This window comes from Uranotaenia lowii, chromosome 3 (assembly GCF_029784155.1).
Source record: "Uranotaenia lowii strain MFRU-FL chromosome 3, ASM2978415v1, whole genome shotgun sequence".
Classification (NCBI taxonomy): domain Eukaryota; kingdom Metazoa; phylum Arthropoda; class Insecta; order Diptera; family Culicidae; genus Uranotaenia; species Uranotaenia lowii.
In genome coordinates, this window is record NC_073693.1 from 106,183,240 (window position 1) to 106,209,002 (window position 25,763).

General features: G+C 31.0%; 1 protein-coding gene across 3 annotated transcripts in view; it reads right to left on the reverse strand.

The window, feature by feature from the left end:
* The window catches only part of LOC129756789 (flightin), a 32,381-nt gene that overhangs the window by 6,415 nt on the left and 203 nt on the right, over positions 1–25,763 (reverse strand). For all 3 annotated transcript variants that reach the window (XM_055753800.1, XM_055753798.1, XM_055753799.1), the window contains exon 2: positions 15,729–15,866. In XM_055753800.1, the coding sequence (XP_055609775.1) occupies positions 15,729–15,835 (107 nt within the window). In that variant the 5' untranslated portion in view covers positions 15,836–15,866. The remainder of the gene's footprint in view (positions 1–15,728; positions 15,867–25,763) is intronic.

Consider the following 25,763-nt stretch of genomic DNA (forward strand, 5'->3'; position numbering starts at 1 on the left):
TGAATCACGATAAACTACTTAATCGTCTTTAGAAGGATGGGCTTGTGATATAGCTCAGTTGGCAAGTCTGTTGTCTCCTGAGCCGATGTCCGCGAGTTCGAGCCCAAGAGTAAACATCGAACACAGTTGTACCGGATAAGTTTTTCGATAACGATCCGCCAACTGCAACGTTGATAAAGTCGCGAATGCCATAAAGATGGTAAAACGACTATAATCGAAACAAAAAAAAGTCTTTAGAAGGGTTTTCCATTGCACCGAAAGCTTTTACATATTCCCCCCTCGGGGTAGCCATTATTTGGTTCCCGTTTAAATTTATCAATTTTATTAAAAACGAACATTTTGGAGGCTTGTTTATGGTTCGTATAAGTTTATAACGTTTTTTCCAGTCAATTCCTTTTATGTTAAAACATATAGTTCTTTTACTCATCATTTCGATTTTAACGCCTGAAGCTATACAACAGCGATAATTATTAGTGTGAAAATATATTTTAAGTTTTTAGAGAAACCCCTGTCTCCTCGGCATTGCACGTTGAATGGTTATTGAAATTTGTTTTCATAACTGTGCGTACCTCCAAGAAATTTTTCCACAATTTTATTCTGTACTAGAAGCTCGATTTAGAAAAAAAAAAAATAAAAAAAACTGTTTTTAAATTCGAAGTTGCGTATCATTACATTGAGATTATAAACGAAATTGTTGCAATCTCAGAAAAAAATCTCAATTTTTCAGATTTTTTAACAAGTTTCGTCAAAAATTACTGTTAACATTCTTGATTCTAGATAAATTTAACAGATTTCTTAGGTTTTAAAAATTTAATTGCGATACCACTGGGATAGGATTTCTTAAGCTTATCTAACCTAGGCAATGTGGATTGCTGATTTTCAAGTAGAATGACACAATTTATCGATGTTTATGATGATTTCTCTATGAAATTTTTGAATAAAAAATTCGTAACACACTTTTTCAATCAAATCACAGCTATTGTTTTTGCTAAGAACTCAGAATTCAGTCAATCAATTTGATTCTGGGTCATGTCAATTAGAATCCTCAATTTTCAAGAACGAAAATAGCTCTCCTGGTTTTATTTTATCTAGTATCTGAGCAACGGACTAAGAAATGCCTGTGATCCTCTGAAGCCTTCCGATTTTTGTTTGTTCTTTCGGCCCGCTTCCATGTTTTTTTTATTTTAAAGTGATAGTTGAATAATAAGGAAAAAATGGAAACTAAATTTTAAAAAAACTCAAATATTATGTATTGAAAATGAATAATTTTGCACTTTTTCCTAAAAAAAACGCAATAAATGCTTGAACCAAGGCCGTGCGAACGGAGGGGGGGGGGGTTTAACCCCCCCCCCCCCATGGAGATTTTTTCCAAGTGAAATTTTCAGGTCGAGAAATGAATTTACCATTGTAAAATGAAATTAATCCATCTAAAAAGGTGATTAAAAACAAATGTTAAAAACATGTCAGAAAATTGGTTCGCCTCCGGCGGTATTTAATCCACCTTAGTCACCCAGGCCTTAGACATTTCATTCTAAGACGTTCATAACGACATAACGATCACGAATTGAATCTAATTTTTAATTGTCTATTTCGATTTACAATCTAATAAACCTTCTATGTTGACTGTTGAGACCCAAAACTTGACACACAAAAACACTACCTCGTCTTTGAAATTGTTTTAAAGAGAAGTATTTCTATACATGCTCATCCATAACTTTATGACTTATCATTTTTATATCATTACAAATTTTATGCTGATCTGAAATATTTTTCAAAAGGCAGTTTCAGTCTCAACTTATTTTGAGCTTCTGGATCTTCTAAATATTCAACTCCACGTTCAAAATGGTTATGATCAATTACACAAGGTCATAAGCTCCTTCCCTGATGCCCTAAAGCTTATCAACATTCTCCAAGACCGCAGGTAATGTTTACTTTACTATCTGCGAAAAAAAATATTAAGAAGTTTTATATTTGTTTTCTTTTCCCAACACTGTAAACTTATAGAATTGAAACGATTTTTTAAGAAGTGTTAACTAAATTTAAATTTAATATTTTTAAAGGCAAAAATCAATTCGTTTTTTTCAGATTTCAACCACTTTGTAATATGAAATAATCGCTTTTTTTATTTTCTTTAATAAAGTCAGGAATATTTACTACGAATTTTTAAATACTGTAGAATTATTTTTTTTAGCGTCATCATCAAAATTATATTCCTTAATTGAATAAAACAAACCTAATAAAGAAATTTAAAATCAGTTATTTTTCTTTCATATACATTTATCAGTTCTTCAGTTTTCAATGATTGGTTTCACTCAGAACTGATAAGTTTTTATACTTATAATCTTCATATCACAAAAAGAAAGGTGATACACAAAATCTGATAAAAAACAAGTTCAGGACGTCAAAATTTTCCTAATGCATCAAAATGTTGTCTCTAAAGTTATAAATAAAATTCCATAAAAAAGTTTTGAATTAGGTTAAACGTTTTAAAGAAACAAATTCTTTCTAAAATATTATCTTATTGTTTTTATCGTCATTGTATGTTTAAATTCATAAAAAGCTTAATCACTGTTAGTTATCAAAAAAATAGATTTGAATGGATATTGAAAATGAGCGAGTTTTTATGGAAAATTTATCATTTTCATAATCTTGAAATGTGTTTATTAAATGTACATAATTTATAACTAACTGCCGATAAATTAAACTAGTATTTTATATTGATTTTAGAATTAATTTATCAAATTCTATTAATTTTCTTTTACTTTCAAATAAACTTACCCAAGGTCTTAAAAATTAGATAAAATTGAGATATTTTTCATACGTTTGCCTCTCTACTTTACTCTGAGTTTTTGTATTCTAAAAGCATAATCTTGGAAGCCAATAAATTTAAATTTTTAATAAGAAAATTATAGTATCTTGCTTCTGTCCTTTCCTATATTTCACTTGATGACGACAAAATATTCAGAAATAGTTTTTTTTTACTCTTACCGCGCTGGAAAATTTATAAACGTTTTACTATTTTTTTTAATTTATTTAATCCTGTTTTTTGAATCGATCATGATTTTTTAATGAAAAATTCAATACTTGAAATTTATTATTTTTATTTAAATCAGTTTTGTATTTGATCATTCAAGAAATCACTCACTTCTTAACCTTTACTTGATCAGTGGTGATTAATTGAACATGTTGTATTTTAAACTTCAATCCATCATGATCTTTTGTTGCCATTTATTTTGATAACTGGATGAATTTGAATAGAATAAAGAATTTTTTCCCTGACTTTGATCCCTGGCACTATTGTTTTTTTTTATTTTATTAAATTAAAATCAAATATTATCTATGTGTTTTGAATAAATTTGCCAAACTTCAGAATAGATTTTTTTTCTTATCAAAAATTTACAAAAATTGAAAAAAAAAAAAGAAATGAAATGTAATTTAAAATGATTAATAATTAACAATTCTAATCATTTCCCTAATAAAAAAATTCATCTTGGTTAATTTCTGACCTGTTCCGAAATTTATTTTAGAGGTCGAATTCAATTTCTCTTCAAATCTATTGATATATTCTATGTATTCTTTTTCTGTCCCTGATTTTCATATTAAAAGTTCAAAATTCTGGTTTTATTCGAACTTTTCCAGGCATTCGTTTTCTGGTGATTCGAAAATATTGAGTTGAAACTTCTAGTTCAGAATAAAGATCACAATTTGTAATAACTTTTTAAAAAATTATCAGAATTAGAATTGATTTGGAACTTTAATTCCGATTTATTTTGAATCATACTAGTATAATTCATAATTTTTTCGAATTTGTGTCATGAGTAAAAAAATGGTTTAGAAATAAATTTCCCTATTTATTGTAGATTTTTGGTATTGTTATCATTTCTAGTCAAAATTGATTTTCGAACCCCCCCCCATGGACAGGTCCTTCGCACGGGCCTGGCTTGAACGCTAGAAAAAAAGTTCACTATCGCACTAGGACACCTAGAGGGCCACGCGTCGCTCATCTATGATTTAAGAAAGCATAACTCGAGACCATTTTCAAATATGTACGATCATTATTCTGTGATTTCCCCTCTTTCTTCCATTCAGTAAGACGAGTGCCCTATACATTTTTGTTGCATATCTATAGAATAATTCGTATGAAAAAACCCAAATTATTATAGGAGGGTATTTGGGAACGAAAAATGTTTCTATGCTTATTCGGAAACTCTTCCTCATTTCAGTGGGGAGATAATTAGAGACGAAGGGGGCTCTCATACAATTTTTGCATAGCCCGATAACCTTTCAAGCAAATGGGGTCAAATTTGGCAATGGAAGGGAAACTGGAATAAAAAAATTATTGTTTGAGGATCCTCCCTTCTTTTCAGTAAATAAAAATGGAAGAGGAGTGCACACATACATTTTTTTTTAAATTACTCGAAAAATATAGAGCAAAATTTACATGAAAGGAATAAGAGTTAAAAAAAATGTTTTAATAGGTGATTAACAGGGGGACTCTCTTAATTTTTTAATGACTTGGAAGCTGATCAAGCAAATGGAACCAAATTTGGTATGGGATCTCATTAAAGATTTTATACAAGTAACATATTTATTTTGGCAAATTTCTGAAACTTATGTATAAATAAACACCGAGTCTTAATTTCACATACAAAATAATGATTGGAAAACAAATATTGAATGAGGTTTGGAGAACAGAACAAAATCACCGTATTTAACGCGCAGTTTTTTGTCAAAATTAAAAAAAGGGTAGTGCTATACAACGGTCCTTAATTTAAAGCACAATTCATATTTTTTTCAAAAAATTTTGCTCAAAAATGCTGGTGCGGCTATACACCGTTAAATACGGTATTTAGGAAAACTATAATTTATCATTTATGTATTACAATCCGAAACTCAAGTTCCAGCTCAAGGTGGTTGATTTTTTATTATGGTGAAATAAAATACAAAAAAATGCACTAACAAATTTTAATTTTAATCATTATAAAACCATTTATAAATTTTAAAATGTGAAGCAAAGTACACTGAGTCAGTAAGTGTTTAAAAAAAAAAAGTTTTAGACATATGTGAAAAGGATTTGTAAACTACGAATATTTTTATATATGTAAGGCTATTTTCGGCCAATCAGTCCTCAATTTTTGACGAACGATTTTATTTTATACCGAAGATTCGAAGTCATAAATACAGTACCATCTTCAGGGACTAAAATATTCGAAGTTTTTGTTTTTAAAAAACGCCATTTATGGGTTACTTGGATAAAAGTCCTAACAGAAACGTCGTTAGAAAATAAAATCGTTTGTTAAAAATCGTGTACTGATTTGCTTCAAATAATCAAAAACATACAGTATACCCCTTTTTTATAAGTATGGGCGATGGAATCAAAAAGTTATTCTTTCTCTCCTTTAGAAAAACTCGTAAGATCTGTCAAAAGTTGGGTGAAATTTTAGCTGGATCACACTTGCACTAGTGAAAATCCATCACTCAAATTCGGCACCACTTCCATCGCCTATAGTATTATAATCGGGTTAGGGGTTTTAATCATGAAAATGTTTTTAATGTGTTAAAGATTGTAGATACTTCAAAGTTAACTTCATTTTAAATTCCACAGCTAGTAACTTTGCATTTTTTTTACCTATCATTACTAGCTGATCCGGTAAACTTATTTCAAACATAAATTTTAAAGGATTTTTTATTTGCCGAGCATTTCATACATCCGTTGTTGCAATTTTAATAACAATTCCACAAACACAAACGAATTGTTTAAATAAATTTTATACAAACTTGTACATTTCATGTACGATGGACTTTCATAATCTTTTAACTTCATTCGATTACATAAAACACAGCAGGGTCGATTTTAGAAGTTAACTGCAAAATAGGGTGATTTGCCAATCGTTGTCCCCTAACCCATTGTTGCACAGCACGACTTAAATTGTCAATGTTTCAGCTGTTTTTCAACTTTTCCTCAAAAATAATACTGAATCATGTAATTTGGAATGTTTTCTGATGATATGAGGCTTTTGTGATATTTTCTGCTGGTAAGTGTGTATTTTACGACAGTTTTAATTTTTATTGTTTTTTTCGCTCGGTTTTTGTGCTAATTGTTAACAAAAACCTTAACATTCCTTCTACGGCAAATAAGGTTTTACGCCAAAACAAAACATCTTTCGTATCAGTTTTCTATACGAAACGTTTGTGGGACAATTTTAACACCATTATTTGAAAAAAAAAATTATAATCCATACTTTACCAGAAAATATGTTGGATCGTGCAACAATTGGTCCGCTCAATCTCCTCATGCCCCATTGTTGTACATAATTCCGCTGCAAAATTTGTTTGGAAATTTCAAATTTATAAATTCGTTTGCCTCCAATAAATTTGTTTGGTTGTTTTTACAGCTAAAAAAAGCAATAAAAATTTTGGAAGCGATTGATTAAGTCCTGAATTATAACAACGTGTTTTGAATTAGTAAGGAGGCTTGTACGGAAAAATCAAAATTTTCATTCAAAAACCATCAGAGACGTACTGAAAGTTAAAAAAACATAATTTTGTATTTTTAAAATATTTCTTGGTTCTTGCAATACATTGCATGTGAAGAAAAACTAAACCTAACTTGTACCCCAGAGATGATATTCGTTGTCATACAAAAAATTAAAAATAGGTAAATATTTTTTTAATTTTAGTGTTTTGACAGCTAACTTGAAAGCTGGTTAATCAGATGAAAAAAAGAATCGCATTATACTGCTTTGCACAGCCAATAAGTGTGATGATTTAAAACTTTCGCAAAAACATGTCATAAAATTATTGAAAGCTTCTGAAAGCAAATCCTGCAATTTTACAATACTTTTCAAAGGATTACGATTTTTTATTTCGAAATGGTTATAAATTTTTTTCATGAAATACTTTGCTTCTTCTCATGCTGGCAAACAATTAATCTTAAGAATGGGCAAAATCAATAACTTAAAACAAAATTCATTTCAAACTTATTTGAATTTCTTGAATATGCGAAAATTTCTTCTTGCATACAAATTGTCATACAAAATTTAACACGTTCATTGACTACATGCAACTAAAACAACTCGAATTTTCTATTGATATGAAATGTTTTTTTTCTGAATAAGTGGATATTTATGTTTAACTAGTAATTTTAGTAAATTCTGTGCTTCAATTAATTATTTCCACTCAGAATTTTCCATTTTATGCACTCAATGTTGATTTTTAATAATTAATTCAATAATTGAAAGACACTTTATATATCCATAAGTTTATTTTATCTACCGTCAAATCTTAAAAATGAAGTTTTGAAATTATTAAACTCGTTCAAAAAACTTATGTATCTATGCATAAAAATCAGGCAATTTGCATTGTCTGAAAAGTGTCAAAGTAAACTCAACTGCATTGGCTTTGAGAGACTACTTTTTTATCAGATTTATTTTGAAATCCTTTATCCCGACCATTTACTCAACATTTTATGCAAAAATCTAAAAGCTGTTCTGAAAAAATCTGTTTTTCTAATTTCGTGACGACAGATCTAAAAGAATTTTATTCCATGTCAACAACGATCCCCTTGACATTGTTATTAATATTGTCAGAATATTGTACAGGAGGAAAACTACGACCCTTAATCCCAAAAAAGTAGAAGTCCAAGGTTGGAAGACCCGAAATATTACTTATCTGACGTGCAATTTTCTCAGGAATTCGAATCTGCCGTCGAGTTGCCGTCACTGGAGACATCTATGTGAAGCTTTATTTGGCCCTTATCTTCCAGAAAATTAAACAGTCATAGCTTTGTGAAACTTAATTTGATCCAAAACAGTTTTTCAGCCGGAAAACTCTTGGGAAGCATTTCTATGTGATGTGATTGTTTCCTGAAAATTGATGAAATGCTACAGAGGTTACATTAATTACAAATAAACCCACTTATATGAAAAAGATATTTAAATCAATTAACTTTTCAAAAAAAAAATCTTATACGAAATTGTATATCATGAGCATAAATCAGTCAAACGATCTGAAACTTTAGCCATGGTTGTGTCCATTTTAAAGTTTTAAATTGAGATTCATTATGTAAAAATAGATCGACTTTCAAGTGAGTTCTAAAACATTTGTTTTTTTTTTTAAATCGCATCTTCTTCATAGGGGTAAAAGGGGGCAAAACAGAGCACGTTCTCTAACCTTTTCACTTGTTGATAGCCACTTAAAAATTAAGCATTAAATACCTTTCAGTTCATTCTATGGGATTTGAAAGACATAAAATTTTATGTTGGTAGGACATATAAAGAAAAAAGCTCAACACTCGGTAAATTAAGTTAAATAACACTCCACTCAAATGGCTTCGGGTAAATTAAGAGGTGGATTTGAGTTTCTGAGAAAACTTCACGTGTGATAAATGCTATTCCAGACACTCAAACCGGCGGCTTTGTGGTTTTTTGGCTGAATTGGAATTGGAAAGTGCATTGGACGGTTTATATGGAAGACCCCCCTCCCCCTCCCTCCCTTAGAAGGGGCCGTCTAAAAATTAGATTGCATTTTAACTAGAAGTTCTCAAAATAAGCTTTCGTAACAAATATCAGCCTATTCGACCTCATGGTGACTGATTTTTTAAATGTGCAACCATTGGAAAAAATCGGACAACATTATGCACGACACAAAATTTGCCTGTGCAACTATTGGGCACAGACAAGCTGTTTTAAATGATTTTTGGAATTTTTATGTCACTTTTTTCAAACACTTGAACTTTTGGATCTTGTTGACCAATCCTGTATGAGTGCATTGACAAAAAAAATCGAGTGAATTTGGTTGAAATGACTAAAATACAGCATAAACACCAAAATCATGTGCTTAGCTGTGCAACGATTGGCAAATCACCCTAATATTTTTTTATATTCTAGTTCAATGTTCAATTAATTTTATATATGACCCTCCGTGGTAGGTGTCTAACAAACAATTAATCTATCACAATAAAACATGTTTGTGAAAAAAAAATTAATAGAAATTTGATTTCAAAATTGAAGAGAAGATAAATCATCTAGTTTAGTCGAAATCTGCTTTTGTATCAAATTCAACGAAAATCGTTTGTTTAAGTTGTGTCATTAGACTGAATCGATTTGAAGTCATTTTCAAATTTCTCAAACCCTGAGGTGTAAAAAACTTCGATTTGGTTCAAAACTCCCCAAGTGACAATTTTGGTTTTATCTCAACCTTCAAAGCTCGCTTAAAACCGTTTCTCATTGTGTTATTTCAAAACAGTTTTTTTAATGTATTGACAGAAAATCTTCCAAAAATTGAAAGAAATTAGTTCATGGAATTTTGATTACAATGTTTTAATGTATATGTGAAATATCCAACAATGTATGCGGAAAAATTTCAGAAATGATTTTTTTTTAAAGTATTTTTTGAAAAATTCGAACAAGTTTTTTAATCTCAACCAATCAGAAACACCTTCCTGTACCCAATGAACAAGGTTCGGAAAATAAATTGCCAAATTGTATTGAAATTTTAAAGGAAATTCTTAAACTATTTTTTAACTTTGATGGGCCATATTTTTTATAATAATGGAAAAATGACTTCAAACCTGTTCAGTTGTGTTGTTCGAATTAAAATGTTTTTTTTTTGGCTTGCAATCTTGCATTTATCTAAACGAAGTTTCATTAACGTTTCCAGCGTTTCGTTTCTTTTTGGATGTTCTTCAGGGACTGTGTTTATTTATGGCGTATTTTTTTTTGATTCCGGATTTGGCTCTAGAACTGTCAGAATAAAAAAACGATTTTCGGGTTTCGAGTTATTCCATACGTAGGTGTGCGTGAGAACGAGCGCAATGTTTACATCCAGCTGTCATTTTGTTCTCCCTTCTGGATTTCTTCATTCGGTTCTTCACATCCGGATTGCCTTCTTTCGTGTCCGGATTGCACTGGACAGCAGATAGTACGATTTTGTTTGGCTGAGAGGTTCAAAATCGCGGCAATCATCATTTTCCCGTTCATTATTTCAACTGTTTTGCTTTCAGCCAAAAACAGCTGTTTAATGTTTTGACAACAACGTTGAGAGTATTGGTGAACTTCTCGCAAAACTGACTTTCTTCTCAGGGCGACTCCGTCCGTTTTTCGAGCGAACCTAGGTTGCCTCTCGAGCAATAAATGAGCACGATGACAGCAGTTAGAGCGAACCTAGGTTGCCTCTAGTTTGCCTCCAGGTGAAAAAAATACGGTATTAGTTAGTTCTGCTGACCGTAATTTATGCTTTGTTACCGAAAAGATGCCGTTTTTTTTGTGAGTGTCGACTCGGCTGGCGTGTGTAGTTGTCTTTTGATCTATTTTCCGAATATTTTAATTTGATTCGTGTTTTAGATATAAGGTTTAGTGTATCGACTTATTGCGTACATGTGTTTGCGGATAAAAATCTGTTAAATTATGATCAGCAGAACTAACTAAATAAACACTATTTTTAGTCCCTGAAGAGGATTCCATAAGGATCAAAACGTTGGAAACGTTGATCAAAACGTGTCGTTTTTGCTGAAAACAAGTGCAAGCCAAAAAAAACTCCTCTAAAAAACAATATTCCTGTCAAACTTTCTATCACCAAAAAAAGAAAATAAAGTTTTTTTATTCACTAAATCAATAGATGTTATTTTCATCTGAAAAAAATCATACATTAAAGAATTGAAAAAGATAGTTAAACGAGGAATCGTAATATTAAGAGTGATATCAAAATTTGACAGAATTTAGCCCCAAGTTTAATTGTTCCACCTTTTTTCGAGTACAATCTTACAAAATTCCGCTTAGGGAACATCCATAAATGACGTAGCATTTGAGGGGGAGGGGGGAGTTTGACTTTGTGTGACGATGTGTGACGAGAGGGGGGGTAGGGGTTCAAGTAAAGCTACGTAGCTTTAATTAAATAATAAAAAAAAATCAAAATTGAGCAAAAATATGCCTTATTCAATCCAGTCTGAACATGTAGCTTTTGACTCCTACTGCCCGACTGTTTTCAAGCGTATTGAGGAGCGTATACATGCAAGAAATGCAATTTATATTTTGCTTCAAATGTTCTCCAAAAGGAGCATAGCAAAATTCACAAGGCCCCAGTCTCGGATAGAAAAATTCGTCCAAAGCGAATTGTAGGCAAAAGAGGACACGAAGTGCTGGTCATCACTCCGGAGGACGATAGAGAGTGAGTGGAGGCAGCTAACATCGCAGATGCAATTATTCCAGCCGAACAGATAAAAAAAAATTAAAATAAAAAAAACAGACGATGGAGGAAAGCTGCCCAACGATTTCATTGGAATCCCGAATGGAGATAATTTGGACCGACGCAACTGATTGAATACTTACTAGTTATCCTGTTTGTTGAAAGGTAGCTTGATTTTTTTTGACTGATTGATATGCTTTTTTAAACTTTCATTTATAACTTCTTTCCCTTTTTTTGTTATTTTTTGTATTTTTCTTGCAAAATGCTGATAATAAAAGTAAAAAATAAAAAACGATTTTTAAAAATGGAGGGGGGGGGGTGGGTTATTAAAGCTACGTTATTATCTAGGGAGGGTCTATGACTTTGTGACGAAATGCTACGAGGGGGGAGGGGCGGGGTATAAAAACTCGTAAAAAAGCTACGTCATTTATGGATGATCCCTTAAAAGCTTGATAGCGAAAGAAATAGTAAGTAAACCATCGAATGATTTACTAGAAGTTAAATATTGTTATGCTGTATATACATTATACAATGATGACTCGTTTAGACACCGAGTTAATGCAATACTAAATTATACTGTATGTATGTATGTATTGTATCCACCTTGGGTTTACGGCAGCGCCGCGGTTGTGGCAAAAAAATAACCCACACGTCCATCTTGGCTACCACGCAACACAATAATAACCACTCAATGAGACTTCTAAGGGAATGGAATCGTAAGCAGAGGCACTAACGGTATCCAGGGTAAAAAAGGGAAAAGTCTCGAGAAGCTATAACCCTGTTGTTGACTAACCAATATAGCATGTAAATTATAATCCCGCCGCCAAGGCTTCCGAAAAAAGAGTGCGTCCTTATTTTACAAAAAGTAATCAAATACTTTATTTTTCTCAACCATGCCAAATTTCCTTGACATAAATTGAGGAACGTCTAGTATTCAATGCGGTACTAGCATACACGGTAACCCGCTCTTTTTGTAAAACGAGGATACCCAGATGCCCCTGCCCTTGTTATTCAAATATATTAACGAACGAAATGTAGTCAATCGAAATAATGTAATATAATACAGTGTATTGTAATGAAATATAATTAAAAATAATATGTTATTTAAAGTAATATAATATAATATAGTATTATAACCTATAATTAAATATACATACAAGAATAATACAAGACATAAAAATTAAATATAGCGATCAAATGAATAAGAGAGTTCAAATCACCTGAAAAATTTTAATAGAATAAAAATGACAATGTAATGGTTTGGATTTTTTTAAAGAAAACAAAATTTTTAAATCCGCGAGCTTCGACCAGCTGAAACAAGCGTTTAAAAAAATTCAATTCAACAATTCCTGTTTAGTTTATCAGTGGATTCTGAAATGTAAATAGAGTCAGTTAATTTTCATCTGGTTAAATCCTGATCAAATATAAGAACAAAAGATAGAATATATGAAATATTAAAGATCACATGCCTATTTTCCTGTTGCTGAAAATAAAAATAATCAATAAAAAGGAGAAACCATACTCTTTTGCACCTTACCTACGTTATATGATAGTTTAAATAAAAATAAATATAATAAAATGGAGTAGATTGCCTTTCACTCTACTCCATTTTTTTTTTATTTTCAAGGGTAACATATATTTTTATCAATCAGTATTTAATCAATATAGTAGTAAATGCATATATAATATTGAGTATAATAAACAAACAGTATATAATAATCCAACATTATATGAACAGCTTTCAAATTCGTTTCTTCTGCTAGAAATTCCTGTAAATTACAACATGATTTATGTTAGTAAGTATCTATATAAATTGTTTTACTGCAGCATCGTGGTTGTGACTAAACAAAGGTAAAAATTATTTAACATGATATTAACAATAGACAGATTCCTTGGGTTTCTGACTCGGCAGCTTCAAGACTTCTGATTAAAGTGTCGATTACCTAGAAAGTTTTATCAAAAAATAATATAATCTAACATTCTGAAATTTCTGCACTGAAGAATTTGATGATGCTAGCTGAAATATTAACTTGTTTAGCGAATCATAATTTTTGTTGAATTTTCCAATGAATAAACCATACGCTGTAGAATGCATTGAAATTTTTTGGTTTTTATAAATTGGATCATTTCTAATAAAGTAAAAGACACTCTGACACCCCAGTACAGCATTCGGAACGTAAGCAGCCACCTGGAGTAAACCTAAATATAAAGGGAATTTATTACGAATTGCTCACCCATAGGTGTACAGTTAAAGTTAGCTGCCTGTTAATAGAATAGTTGAAATATGAAATTTTTACCACACTAAGGCTGGAAAAATGAAATTAAAAGATTATTATGGCTCTTTGAAAACTATACTTAAAGAATGATTGATGGCAGTTCAGTGTTTTTACGTATAATACACTGTGAACACAGGATTATCAATAAACATTTCCACTTACCCCTGAATTTTTATAGCTATATAATTTTAACATCGATTTTCGATCAGTATATTGCTACATAATTGCATCCTACTGCTACCAACAGACTGAAATCAGAGATAATATTTTTTTCTCAACAGTCTAACCGAACAATCTCTCCTGTGGATATATAGGCTAGGCTACGAAGATAAATGTGAAAAAAGAGCCAATCGCTCTCCGGTAAAACTACACAACATTCTAGATAGGAGAGAGTGGAAGAGAGTAAAGAAAAAAAAATGCTTTCTTGAGCACGGAGCGCAACGCAAGCTCCTCCACACTATATTCGTCTCAGCTGCCCTAAATGGAGGCTGCTGAGACGGATACAGTGAAAAAATGCATGCGCCTCATTTGGATTTCAATTATGCTAGGAAAAAGAGAAATGAAGAGTGAAGAGAAAAAAGGGATAAATTGGAAACTTCTCACCGGGTTTATGCTCCAGTCCAACACGCAAAAATGAAAACGCCTCTCGCTGCTGCTGCCCGAACATGATGGGACATGTTTCACATTTTTTAAGATGCACTTTCTTCTTTCTCCTATTCGACCTCAGGTAACATTTATAATCACCCAGAAATTTCATATTTTTTCCACTGCGCAGTCCAGCCACTGTTTGACCAAGTTAGGCTTCCTCCCCCTCGTTTACACTGATCACTTATTCTGGGCGCTACAACTATTTTATTCTGCATCTCTAAGAACGCCATTTCACTGAATTCTTCGCTCCATTATCGGTCAACTTCGAAATTCCACAACCCTAAACATAGTGCGCTTTGTTGCCGAATAGCCCGTCACTAAACCGGACATATAGCTGAGTATCATCGCTTTAATAAACCCGCAATTTAACTGTTCATATCTTTTCTCTGATTTATTTCGTTTTGCAACCTATATCACTATAGAACTTTCAAAAAAACAATCTGATTCGAGAAAGTTGTTCTCCGACGATAGACACCGGCGACGGGAAAAAATACAACCGCTCACCAAGAGAGCACAATCGAGACTCCGTTAATGCAATACTAAATTATACTGTTAATTTATTCTGAAGTCTAATATTATGAAAATTAAAAATATCTTAACGATACGATTCTAAGACCAAATTATGCTACCTGCTTGCTTGCTGTCACTATTTTGGGCTCGATTTGCTATCAAATCAATCATTTTTGAACCATTTGGATGGTATAATTATTGTCAGAAAATTAAGACCAAGAAATGCTATCAGTTTGCTTTTGGCACCATATTTTGGTATCACTTTCCCATAGATATGATCGACTAGATTTGGCCTTGTCGTCAAAGCTTATTGTATAAGCTTTGATTAAACAGCTTCACAGAATAGTTTTATTCTACCTTATAAAGGTAGTTTTAAGCAAACTTTCAGAGTTCGCTGCAGACTACCCACTGCCGATTAGGGCATGGAATCAGATTGGAATTTTAATTTGAGAACATTCAGCTCTGAGGCATTAGTTTTGAATGAATTTCACAACCAACTTGGCGTTTAATCAAGTTAACGCAGCTTTAAAACAGCTTTTAGCATAAACAAATTCCAAACAGTAGCTTTATTGTTGTTTTAAGACAGGTTGATTTGACCTTTCTCTAAATTTCAAAAAGAATACACGCTCATGAGGGATATATCAATTTTTGGCTAAGAGATATTCGTTGCAATAAATGAGAACACATCGTATGGCCAAAGGCAACTAAGCACCTATTTGTTTTGTTTCGTTTTGACTCTAGCAATTTTTCAATAACATTTTATAAAACCAAGTATTTTTACAAAAAAAACCTCACAATGTTTTTGAATAGATCATTTACTGTCATTCAAAGCAAGAACTGGCTTCAAATTTTTTAATAAGGATCTGTGTTTCAAATGTTTTTGACATATTTAATGTACCAAAAACTGCTTGTACCAGTTTTGAGAACGAATCTCCTAACTGTCATCTATTCGATGGTATTTCTGAAATCTAATATGGAAATAATCATCGAATCTCTTTCATGGTCATAAATGTGAAAATTTCACATATTTGAACGGGTTGAATCAACTTTTAAAAGATGACCTGAATTTTTTTGCTGGAGGAGTGATAATTGCATAGACGAGAAACTTACCGAACCCAATGCTTGTAGAGGGTCATCTTGCGCCTCTGGAAATCGTCGACGACATCCAACGGCTGCTTTCCCTTGGTGTTCTTGATGAGCACTTTGGCCGACGCCATCGTTGGGATGGGGAAAAGGACGCGCTTATTTCTGTAAAAAAAAATTGAAATAAAAATACCAAAACAATCCATTAACGTCGTCATTCATTATCGCTGACCACGGGAGAGAATGAAAAATGACCCCACATCCTGTCATCGGTATTGTTGAAGCATTTCTTCGATGATCATTAGTATACACCCCCACATTGGCTTTTTTTGAGTTTCTGACTTAAGGACTCGCACCTCTCGCAACCCACCAAATAAATCAATCGTCTCGGAAAAGTTTAATCTACTATAGCTTGGCCGAATTTAAAATGTGACAAATTCCTGCGGATCGTAAATTTAGATTCGCCTTCTTCATAGTGATTGTTGCTGGGGATGTGATAGGAGGAAGGATGGGTCATTTGATGCATGGTGCATGAGTTTTTTTTTTCTATGGGTGACGTTTTCCTCTACCTTGTATCAGAGGCTTAGTTAGCGACTTTGCCTTGCGACGACCGTCGTTTCGGGACAAACAATCTGGGCAACGGTTCAAATCCTCGAGCGCGCTTGAATAATGAGGCAAACAATCGACAGCATGTTGGGAGGAAAACCGATGAATGTTGTGAATCCTCTTAGCATTTCAAGAATAGTTCATTAGGAGCCGTCTCGAAATGAGCCAGAATCGGACAAGGGCCAACCAAACAGAATGTAGGCGTTTTCGTTCCGATGATCTCAGAGCAGGTGACTGTCCTCCGATGACATCTTCTGTTCGCTTCTCGTTTGCTAATTTTTTAAACTGGTACTCTGGCAATTTGGCGAATTAGTTTAATGGGTAAATGGGATTATTAGGTATGAAATTTCCATATAATACCTACTCATATTTATTTAATTTTTTTTTTTCAAACGATATGGTACACACCTCATATTTGAAATTTTTAAATTCTAATTAAAATATACATTTTTCGCTGATATTAAGATTTAGAGCATCAAGAGTTGATACGCGAAAATTTTCAGTGTAAAGCACTCAGCACAAGAATTCAAAGCCACGATCCATTCAGAATTCATTCATTGATATAATTTCCTCTAAGTTCTGAACAAGAGATCAAAATCTTGAATCAAAACTAAAACAAAATTAACTGAAAAGAGAACGTGGTCTAAGCAGTGTCCGGCACAAAAACGCTAATCCGCTAATCGCTAATTAGTCCGCTAACTTTCGGTTAGCGAATTAATTTTCTCGCTATATTTTTCTTCGACTAGCGGATAAGAAAGTTCCGCTAATTTTTAGTTCCGCTAACTGAAGAACGCTAACTCTTTGAAGTGTTAATTTGGCCATAGATTTATAGATCATAAATTCGACATCATTCAGATTTAAAATTTTGAATCCGATCAGGTATTAAAATTTTCGTTAAAGATTGATTTCAGAAGCTATTCGATCTCGATTTTGACTGGAATCATAGAAATAAGCGTCTTTTTGAATTGTCTTCACTTGAATTTATGTCTTAAGCATAAGTCTTCTTTGAATATAAAAGAAATGAAAACGTTGTGAAAAATTGAAATTTCCAGAACAAAATAAATGTATTAATGTCAAAAAAGATGAAATACTATTTCGGACAAAACAAAACATCTTCCTAAAGAGAATCTTTGCATTCGCTGATGTAAAAAAAAATAATAAACGGGTGAATATTTTGAAAAATCTGATTCCAATTTTTTTCCTTTTACTTTCCACCAAATACACTAACTAAAACTAAAAGTGGACTGATGCAATTGATATATACAGAAATATTACAAAATAAGTTCGAAAACTGCCCTTTGATATCATTTAACAACCTTTCTAGTCAATATTATAATTAAAGATGGCTGCAAAATTTGTGTTTTGCTTATCTTTTTCAAAACTTTCTACTATCGATTGGCGATTAGCGCTTTATTATAGATCGATAACTTTTACGCAACATTTAGCGGCTTTAATTAGCGATCGCTAACTTTGACCGAGATAGCGATCTAATTAGCGCCGCTAACTTTTCAGTTAGCGATGCCGAACACTGGGTCTAAGTATCATTCAAAGAAATTGAATCTTTTAGAAATATTTATCACAACCTTGAAAAAAAGTTAAAAACACTGAATTATAAAATTTGTTTTAAATATAGAATTGATCATGGGAGTATGATAAAATGTTGCACTGTACCTAAGATTGATGTAAACTGATTTTATAATTTTGATAATTTTGAAATCTTTTATTAACGACTTTTTTTTTTGAAAAAATGCTGCTTGGTGAAAAATGTTAAGTCAAAATTTGATTTATGAACAAAAAAATATTATTCTTGATACTACTGTAAATTAAGTAAGTTTTAAAATTCAATTAAAACTTGTACAAATTCATGACATTAGCTAGTATTTTAATTCCTATCACACGGAAGAAAATTTGTGAATGTAAAATAGGATTACAGGAAATCAGGAATTGCTAAACGATAAAAACTCAAAAATTGTAGTAAACAATACCAGTTTTGAATTCTTTTTTTTATTTTTGTATGGTTTTGTAGATTTAAAATATTTAAGTTATTTGAGTCTCGCAAGTAAATTTAAAATTTGATACTTTTATAGCAATTCAATAGAATTAAATTCAAACAAACATCACATCTGGTACTAGAAGTTTAATAAATTCTAAACATCCTTTTTGTAATATTTTAACATAACATTAGACATGAAAATTCATCAAAATCCGTAAACTTATTTCAAAACCTTTATCGGGGATTAGGGAAAGCGAGAAATTGTGACGAGAAATGAACAAACTTTGATTTAAATATTGCAGTGAAAAAATAAAAAAAAAACCGTGATTCAAAATTCTAGAAACTGAGTTTTAAAATATGGAACTTGAAAATCAATCTTCAAGAACGTATTATTGTACCCACAAAAATTTAAGAACTCAGAAAATGTCAGTTCTCAGAAATATGAAAAATATTAATAGCATAATCGTGCAGGATAATTTGTTGTGCTCGCAAACTTAAATTTTATGTTCGCACATACATGAAAGTTTTTTTTTTTTAAGTTAAGATAAAAATACTTAATTTTCAAAACAAAAATTTTACCAATACTTCCAATAAAGTAAATATTGTCAAATAAAAAAAGTTTCTCCATTCTAATACTTAAATTATTTCGATAAATGAATATAAAATCTTATTTTTATCCTCTACTGCATAAGAGCCCATCTATGGTCTCAAAGGTTTTTTTTCACCTTTTTCAGCTCTATTCAAAACTTTAAAATATTTCAAACTATCATCAATTAAACCTTAACAAAAAAAAATCATTCCTGATTCCATACACCAACTAAACAGTTAAAACTATTGAAAAACGTTTTTTTTTTCTTTTAAGCTTAAATTTTTAAGTTAAAGAAAAATTACATTATTTCCGCTATCATGAATTTTTTTTCTTGAAAGATTTATAATTTAATCAGCTAACCCTCTAGATAAGGAACAAAATAACAATATATTTTTTTAATAATGAAAAATGATTCAAATTTGAACATTTTATTTGATGTATTTGTTACTTATTTCACAATTCTTAATTTTCAACTTTTTATAGAGAAAGTTTTATAATTTTAAGCATATTTTGAAATTCTCTGTTTTTTTTTTAATTTCAATATTCTTAGATGTAAACTTTCAGACTTTCATACTCAATGCTCAGAAAGGCATTTGGTTTTTTTTTCATTAACCTATTATTAGATTCTATGAACTAAAGTTATTGATATTTTGAGATATCTTATCAACAAACACTGACAGATTTTCGATATTTTGAGAATTCAACATTTTCGATCTTTTACTATATTTCAAATGTTTACATTTTGATTTAATCAGTTTTTGGATTATTGAAATTATCAAATTGAAAAAAAAATCCAGAATTTATTAAGATTATCAAGTATATAAGATCTCAGACTTTTCAGAATTTCAGAATTTTAGATTTGAAAACTTCCAAAATCACAGATTTAAAAACTTTAAGATTTTTAGATTTCTATGTTTTCAGACATTTATCTCTATCTTTGAAATTTTTCAGATTTCCATAGAGTTTCACTACATACTTGGAACTCCTTAAAAAATTCAAACTTTTTTTCTAAAACTTAAATTTTAATGAACGACCAGACCTCAAAGATCAATTTTGAATTCATTTTTTAAGATTATTGTAAGGTTTTGTAAGCAAGAATTTAAAATAATGAAAATCTAGATTTTATTGTGATCTTCAGAAAATTTCAATAGAGAGAAAAAATCAATGCATTTCTCGGATTTTTTATTTTGAATTTATAAAAATTCAGGAAAATGCATAGACGAATGTCGAAACATCATAGAGGTTCTAATTAAGATTTTAAAATTTTAAAATTTCCAGAGTATCAGATTTTTCAGGTTTTTAGCCGTTAAATATGTTACATTTTCAGATTACTAGATTTCAAGAATTTCAATTTGATTAATTTTCAGATTAAAATATTTATGTAGGTAAAGATAACCTTTATTGAGGTTTTTTTCATTTTAGAATCTTGAGATATGTGGATTTGAAGATTTTGAAATTTTTCAATTTTTCAATTTGGATCGCGACTATGCATTCAACAAATAAGAAGCAGGTTCAAGTTAGCATATTACTTTCGAATATGGTTCTAAGACAGCACCAAATAAACACAATCTCAGATCTTAAATTTCAACCTACCCTTCCTGCGTAACAAAATTTAGATGTATTTTTTTTCGTTTGTCAATTGCATAAATTTGAAAAATAAATTCTGGATTTTCTGATACAATACGATCAGTTCTAAAATTATTTTTCACTTCAACTCTCTTGTGAACGGCTTGATTGGCTTCATTTTTGATTCATTCAATTGGATTGTGAATTTTTATTAAAAAAAATTACTATCCTTCTAAATGATAACGTTTCAGCTTTACAGAAAATATTGTGGGACCGTCAAACGGGGCATCTTGCAACAGCAGGTTTAGATGCAACTTTTGTATACCAAAAAAACTTATTATTTTTTTATTTTAATATAAGGCTGGAATAAATATCAATTTCTTCTTTTTTCACCCCCCCCCCCCCCCCCCCTTCGAAATTTCCAAAAACCTGAAGGGAGAAATAAATGAAGTTTGAAGTATTTAATGTAAATTTCGAAAAAAAAAATCAAGAATCCAAAAGATTACAAGACGAAAAAAACACATTTTGGAAGATGGAAGTTATTTCACCTTTTGTATTCTTGATTTTATTGAATTTTTCGATAAAAAAATTACTTGTTTTTTAGGTTTTGTGCAATGATATTGTATGCAACTTTGTTGCATGCAATCTTTCGTGAAATTTATTCCAATTTATTTGTTTTTCACTTTATTTTTTATTGCCCCCCCCCCCCCCTCGCAATGTTCCAACTCCGAGTGACAAAAGAAGGATTTGAAATTTATTCCGGCCTAATTTATATAGTTTCTCACAACGTGAGATCGTTTTTTAAAGTTGTTGATTCTCACAAAAAATTCAAAAATCGAGCAAAAGATGCACAAATTTTGACATTTTTCGATGCCGGAAAAAACTTTATATTGCTTTTAATATTCTATACAAACACAAACAAACAATATTTTTCGGACAATCACCAATTTTTTTAAATAAATATATTTATAACTCAGTTAGCAGTCTAGGTTAAAATGCATAAAAATGTAAATCAAACATTCACCTTTTGAATCTTGTTTCCATATACTGGAGTATGATTATTTTGCATCAGTTGTTTGTTCGTAATTTTCAAAATTTCTTTCATCCAATTATAAAATTTTATGATTCCAACTAATTGATTTATAAAAATAGCATTTTTAACCCCTAGATGTATGCAACATACTTATGCTTTTCTAGTAAAAAAATTTTTGACTGAAAAAATGTAAAATTTAATTCAAACAAAAACAAAAAAACTGCAATTGGTGCTTTATGACAGGGGTAAGCAACCTTTTGAGCTCACGGGCCAATTTTTTTATAACTAGCAGAATTTGAACTCTATACAATTTATGACAAAATCAAATCAGAATATGGAAAGATTTTTTTATGCAAGGCGCATAATAACAGCCAAAATTGAATAGCTACCTAACTTGGTATATCTTGATCATTTTATATTATTCTTAATTTTCAGATTCTTCTGCGGAACATTCGTTCTTCCAAATAGAGGCATAATTTGCTTCCGTTGATATTAAAAACGAAAATTCTTGAAGGCCTTTATATGGTTCATAAAAAGACCATTTTTTGACATTTCTCATACCCTGGTACCTATTTGGAATCACTTTCATTAAAAAGTTTTCTAGGACGATATCACAGCTGAAACTTGTAGTGAGAATAATATATTTCAAGAAAATCGCTGTCTTCTCAGCGTTGGACGTGTTAAATCGTTATTGAACACTAGTTCCTTTTTTCTGTATTTTCGAGAAGTTCTTCCGCAATATAAATTTGTCTTAGACGACCCGATCTTATAATCTACAAACGGTGAAAAAACTGTGTGTTTAAATTAGAATTTTCGTATAAAATCATGCATCAAGATGTTGAACAAGGTTGCCAAAATAATAGAAAAATCCACAATTTCTAAGAACTTTAACACTAAACGTACCGGAGGCGGTCAAATGACGGTTTTTGAACTTTAAACGATGATTACGCCTTATATAATTGTTTTTTCGCAAATTTAACGGCAGGATTATTTTTGTTTTTGAAATGCAAGTATTTTTGCGTTTTTAATTTTTTTTTAAGTGTTACGGGTTTCGAATAACGTATGTGGTATACCTATTCATACCGCGAGCGGTCAAATGACGGCAAACACCGTTTTCGCTAAAACTCCCTTGTTTCTCAACCGATTTCTATCAAATTTAAAGTTTTGAAAAGCTTATAATTCGACTCAAATATGTTTCTCAGACAATTTTCAACTACAATCAATAACTTTAAAGTTATTTACAGTACAAGAAAAATTTTATGAAAAAACATGCTTCAGGAAAAAGGTTGTAAATCAGTTATTAAGTGCTCGAAAAAATTTTCACTTAGTGCCTGAGAAAGCTGAAGTTAAAAGCTATATGTTGCACATATGGAAATTTTTTTTGAAAATTTTCTAAGATCATGGCCACCAAAAATGTAAAAAAGTTGTGTAAAACCCGTACTTTTCAATCAATCGACCGCCAAAGCTGTTCCTGTTACAGTAGAAAATTTTGAAAAAGTGAATTGAAAAGTAGACGTAATTTGTCACATTTTGGCATCTTTAGATTTTTTGAAATACGAAGTACATAATTTATGACGACTTTTCAAAGGTAGCTGTTTTTCGAACTTTTTATCATTTTGGATTTTCTAAGACAATTCCTACACCTAAGCTCAGCTTTGCACTGGATTTTGAGTACGTTAACGTAAGGTTTAGGCAATAAAACTATATGCAAAAGAAAGCTTATTTCGTACCGGTTCTAGTGGTGTAACTGCATTGGCGGTGCAATGCTTGGCAAAAATATGATAAATAAAACAGTGAACTAGTTTCTGAATTTTGAGAAGTCAGCACAAATTCTTGCTTGGCAGACGGGCGCAGTGGGTGGTAATTTCTCAAAGCTATTTTGCACACGAAGACGGGTGAAAAGAAACGAAAAAATAAACGAGCATTCGGTCAAATTTTCTGGTTTTACTCTCAGAAATATATTTATTATATTTTTGTCAAGCATCGCACCGCCAATGCAGTTACATCACTAGAACCGGTATGAAATTTGCTTTCTTTTGCATATAGTTTTATTGCCTAAAATATACTTCAACGTACTCAAAATCCTGTGCAAAGCTGAATTTAAGTGTAGGGATTGTCTCAGAAAATCCAGATTCATAAAAAGTTTGCAAAACAACTACCTTTGAAAAGCCGTCAAAAATTATGTATTTAGTATTTTAAAAATCTAAAGATGCCAAAATGTGACAAATTACGTCTACTTTTCAATTCACTTTTTCAAAATTTTCTACTGTAACAGGAACAGCTTTGGCGGTCGATTGATTGAAAAGTACGGGTTTTACACAACTTTTTTACATTTTTTGTGGCCATGATCTTAGAAAATTTTTAAATTTTTTTTCCATATGTGCAACATATAGCTTCTAACTTCAGCTTTCTCAGGCACTAAGTGAAATTTTTTTCGAGCACTTAATAACTGATTTACAACCTTTGTCCTGAAGCATGTTTTTTCATAAAATTTTTTTTGTACTGTAAATAACTTTGAAGTTATTGATTGTAGTTGAAAATTGTCTGAGAAACATATTTGAGTCGAATTATAAGCTTTTCAAAACTTTAAATTTGATAGAAATCGGTTGAGAAACAAGGGAGTTTTAGCGAAAACGGTGTTTGCCGTCATTTGACCGCTCGCGGTATGAATAGGTATATACAAAGTGTCGGTATGTTTAGTGTTAAGCATATTTTGTCAACATTGCAGTTAATATTTTAGGTTCAGGTTAGGATTTTTCAGATTTCGTGGTTTTCTTTTTTCAATTTAATTTTGCAACCTTTTTTATAGGATTTATGAAGGCGATTTGTGAAATTCTTATGATTTTGGTGGATTTCTAATTTTCTAATTTATGGCAAGTTTTTTCTATTTAAAAAAAAACAAAATTATCACAGACATTTTTGGTAGAAGCACAAAGTTACAGATTTGATTCGTCAAGAACCCAGATTTTTTTTTATGCTGGGTCCTGCCGATAAGAAATCTAAAATTGTTCACAAAGCTTTATTATAAAACTTTTCTCATTACCCTCAGTGTTCAAGAATAAAATATAACTCACTTTCATTTCGTTCATTTTTTTGCCAGTATTTGAATACAAACAGAACTAAGCGTTTTATGAAATTTGTTTAATACCTCAAATTTTCAAAAAAAAAATCTGCTGAAAATTTGTATCTTAGAACTTTATGATTGCTTGGAATGAAAAAAATATGACTTTACCAACAGATTTGAAATTACCTGTTATCATCTGTAGTTTTCCGATTTTTCGTTTTCTATTCCAACACGCGTTTTGAGATTTCGATTTTGTAGGTGGTAGTTTCAATTTTAAATTACCCATTTTTAAATAATACTTATGCTTTTAAAAGAACACAATGAATGCTCAAAATTCTAGAAAAAAAAGTTCAAAATATGAATTGTTGAGAGGCAAATGCAGCTCCAAACAATTGAAGTGCTTATTTGTTCAAATCACTGACACAAAATGTTTTGGTTTAGTATCTTTATATACTATTATTTCATGGTATTGAACAATCTTTCGTAGAAAATGTATGATTCAAAAAGAAAAAAAAAGAAATAAACTCAATTTCAGAAAAGCTTCTCGGGTCACAAGAAGGTCTCAAGGGCATGCGGCACGCGCGCCTCGGTTTGCTCATCCTTGCTTTATGCGTTTTGACATCATAAATACATCAATTAATATTTTTCAAATTTTTCATTGAAAATAAAGTTTGCCTTTTTCTTGGTAGGATGATTTTGTAAATTTAAAAATGGTAGAAAAAGAAATCTGAATTCGTCAATTTGATGTCTCATCATCCTTAAAACTTTTAATGTAAAAGCAGTACCTATAATTATCGAAGTTGAAAAGTGTTGCATGATGCCCCAGTTGACGGTACTTTATTTTCCATAGCATTGATCTTCAGGTAAAATTAAAATGTACTGTAAGCTTAAGATAAATCTTGTTTAATCTCGTTTACATAATCCGAAATTATAGTAAAAACCATTTTTTAAATTTTGTAGATCGTAGAGATAACTTTTTTTTATAATTCCATCGACATTCCAAACTCTAGATTTTGCACTAAACTTCTCATTTGAATGTACACAAGTTTTAAGCACTGATCACCAATATCCTTAAAATGTTTTACCCAGCAGAAATCACTTAATATCAATGTCAAAAATTTCTCGGTTGCAATCCTTATTCCTCCCTACGCACGAAATTATCCGTGAATTAATCCATTGATGAACCACATAGTTGATAACGCAAAACGGTG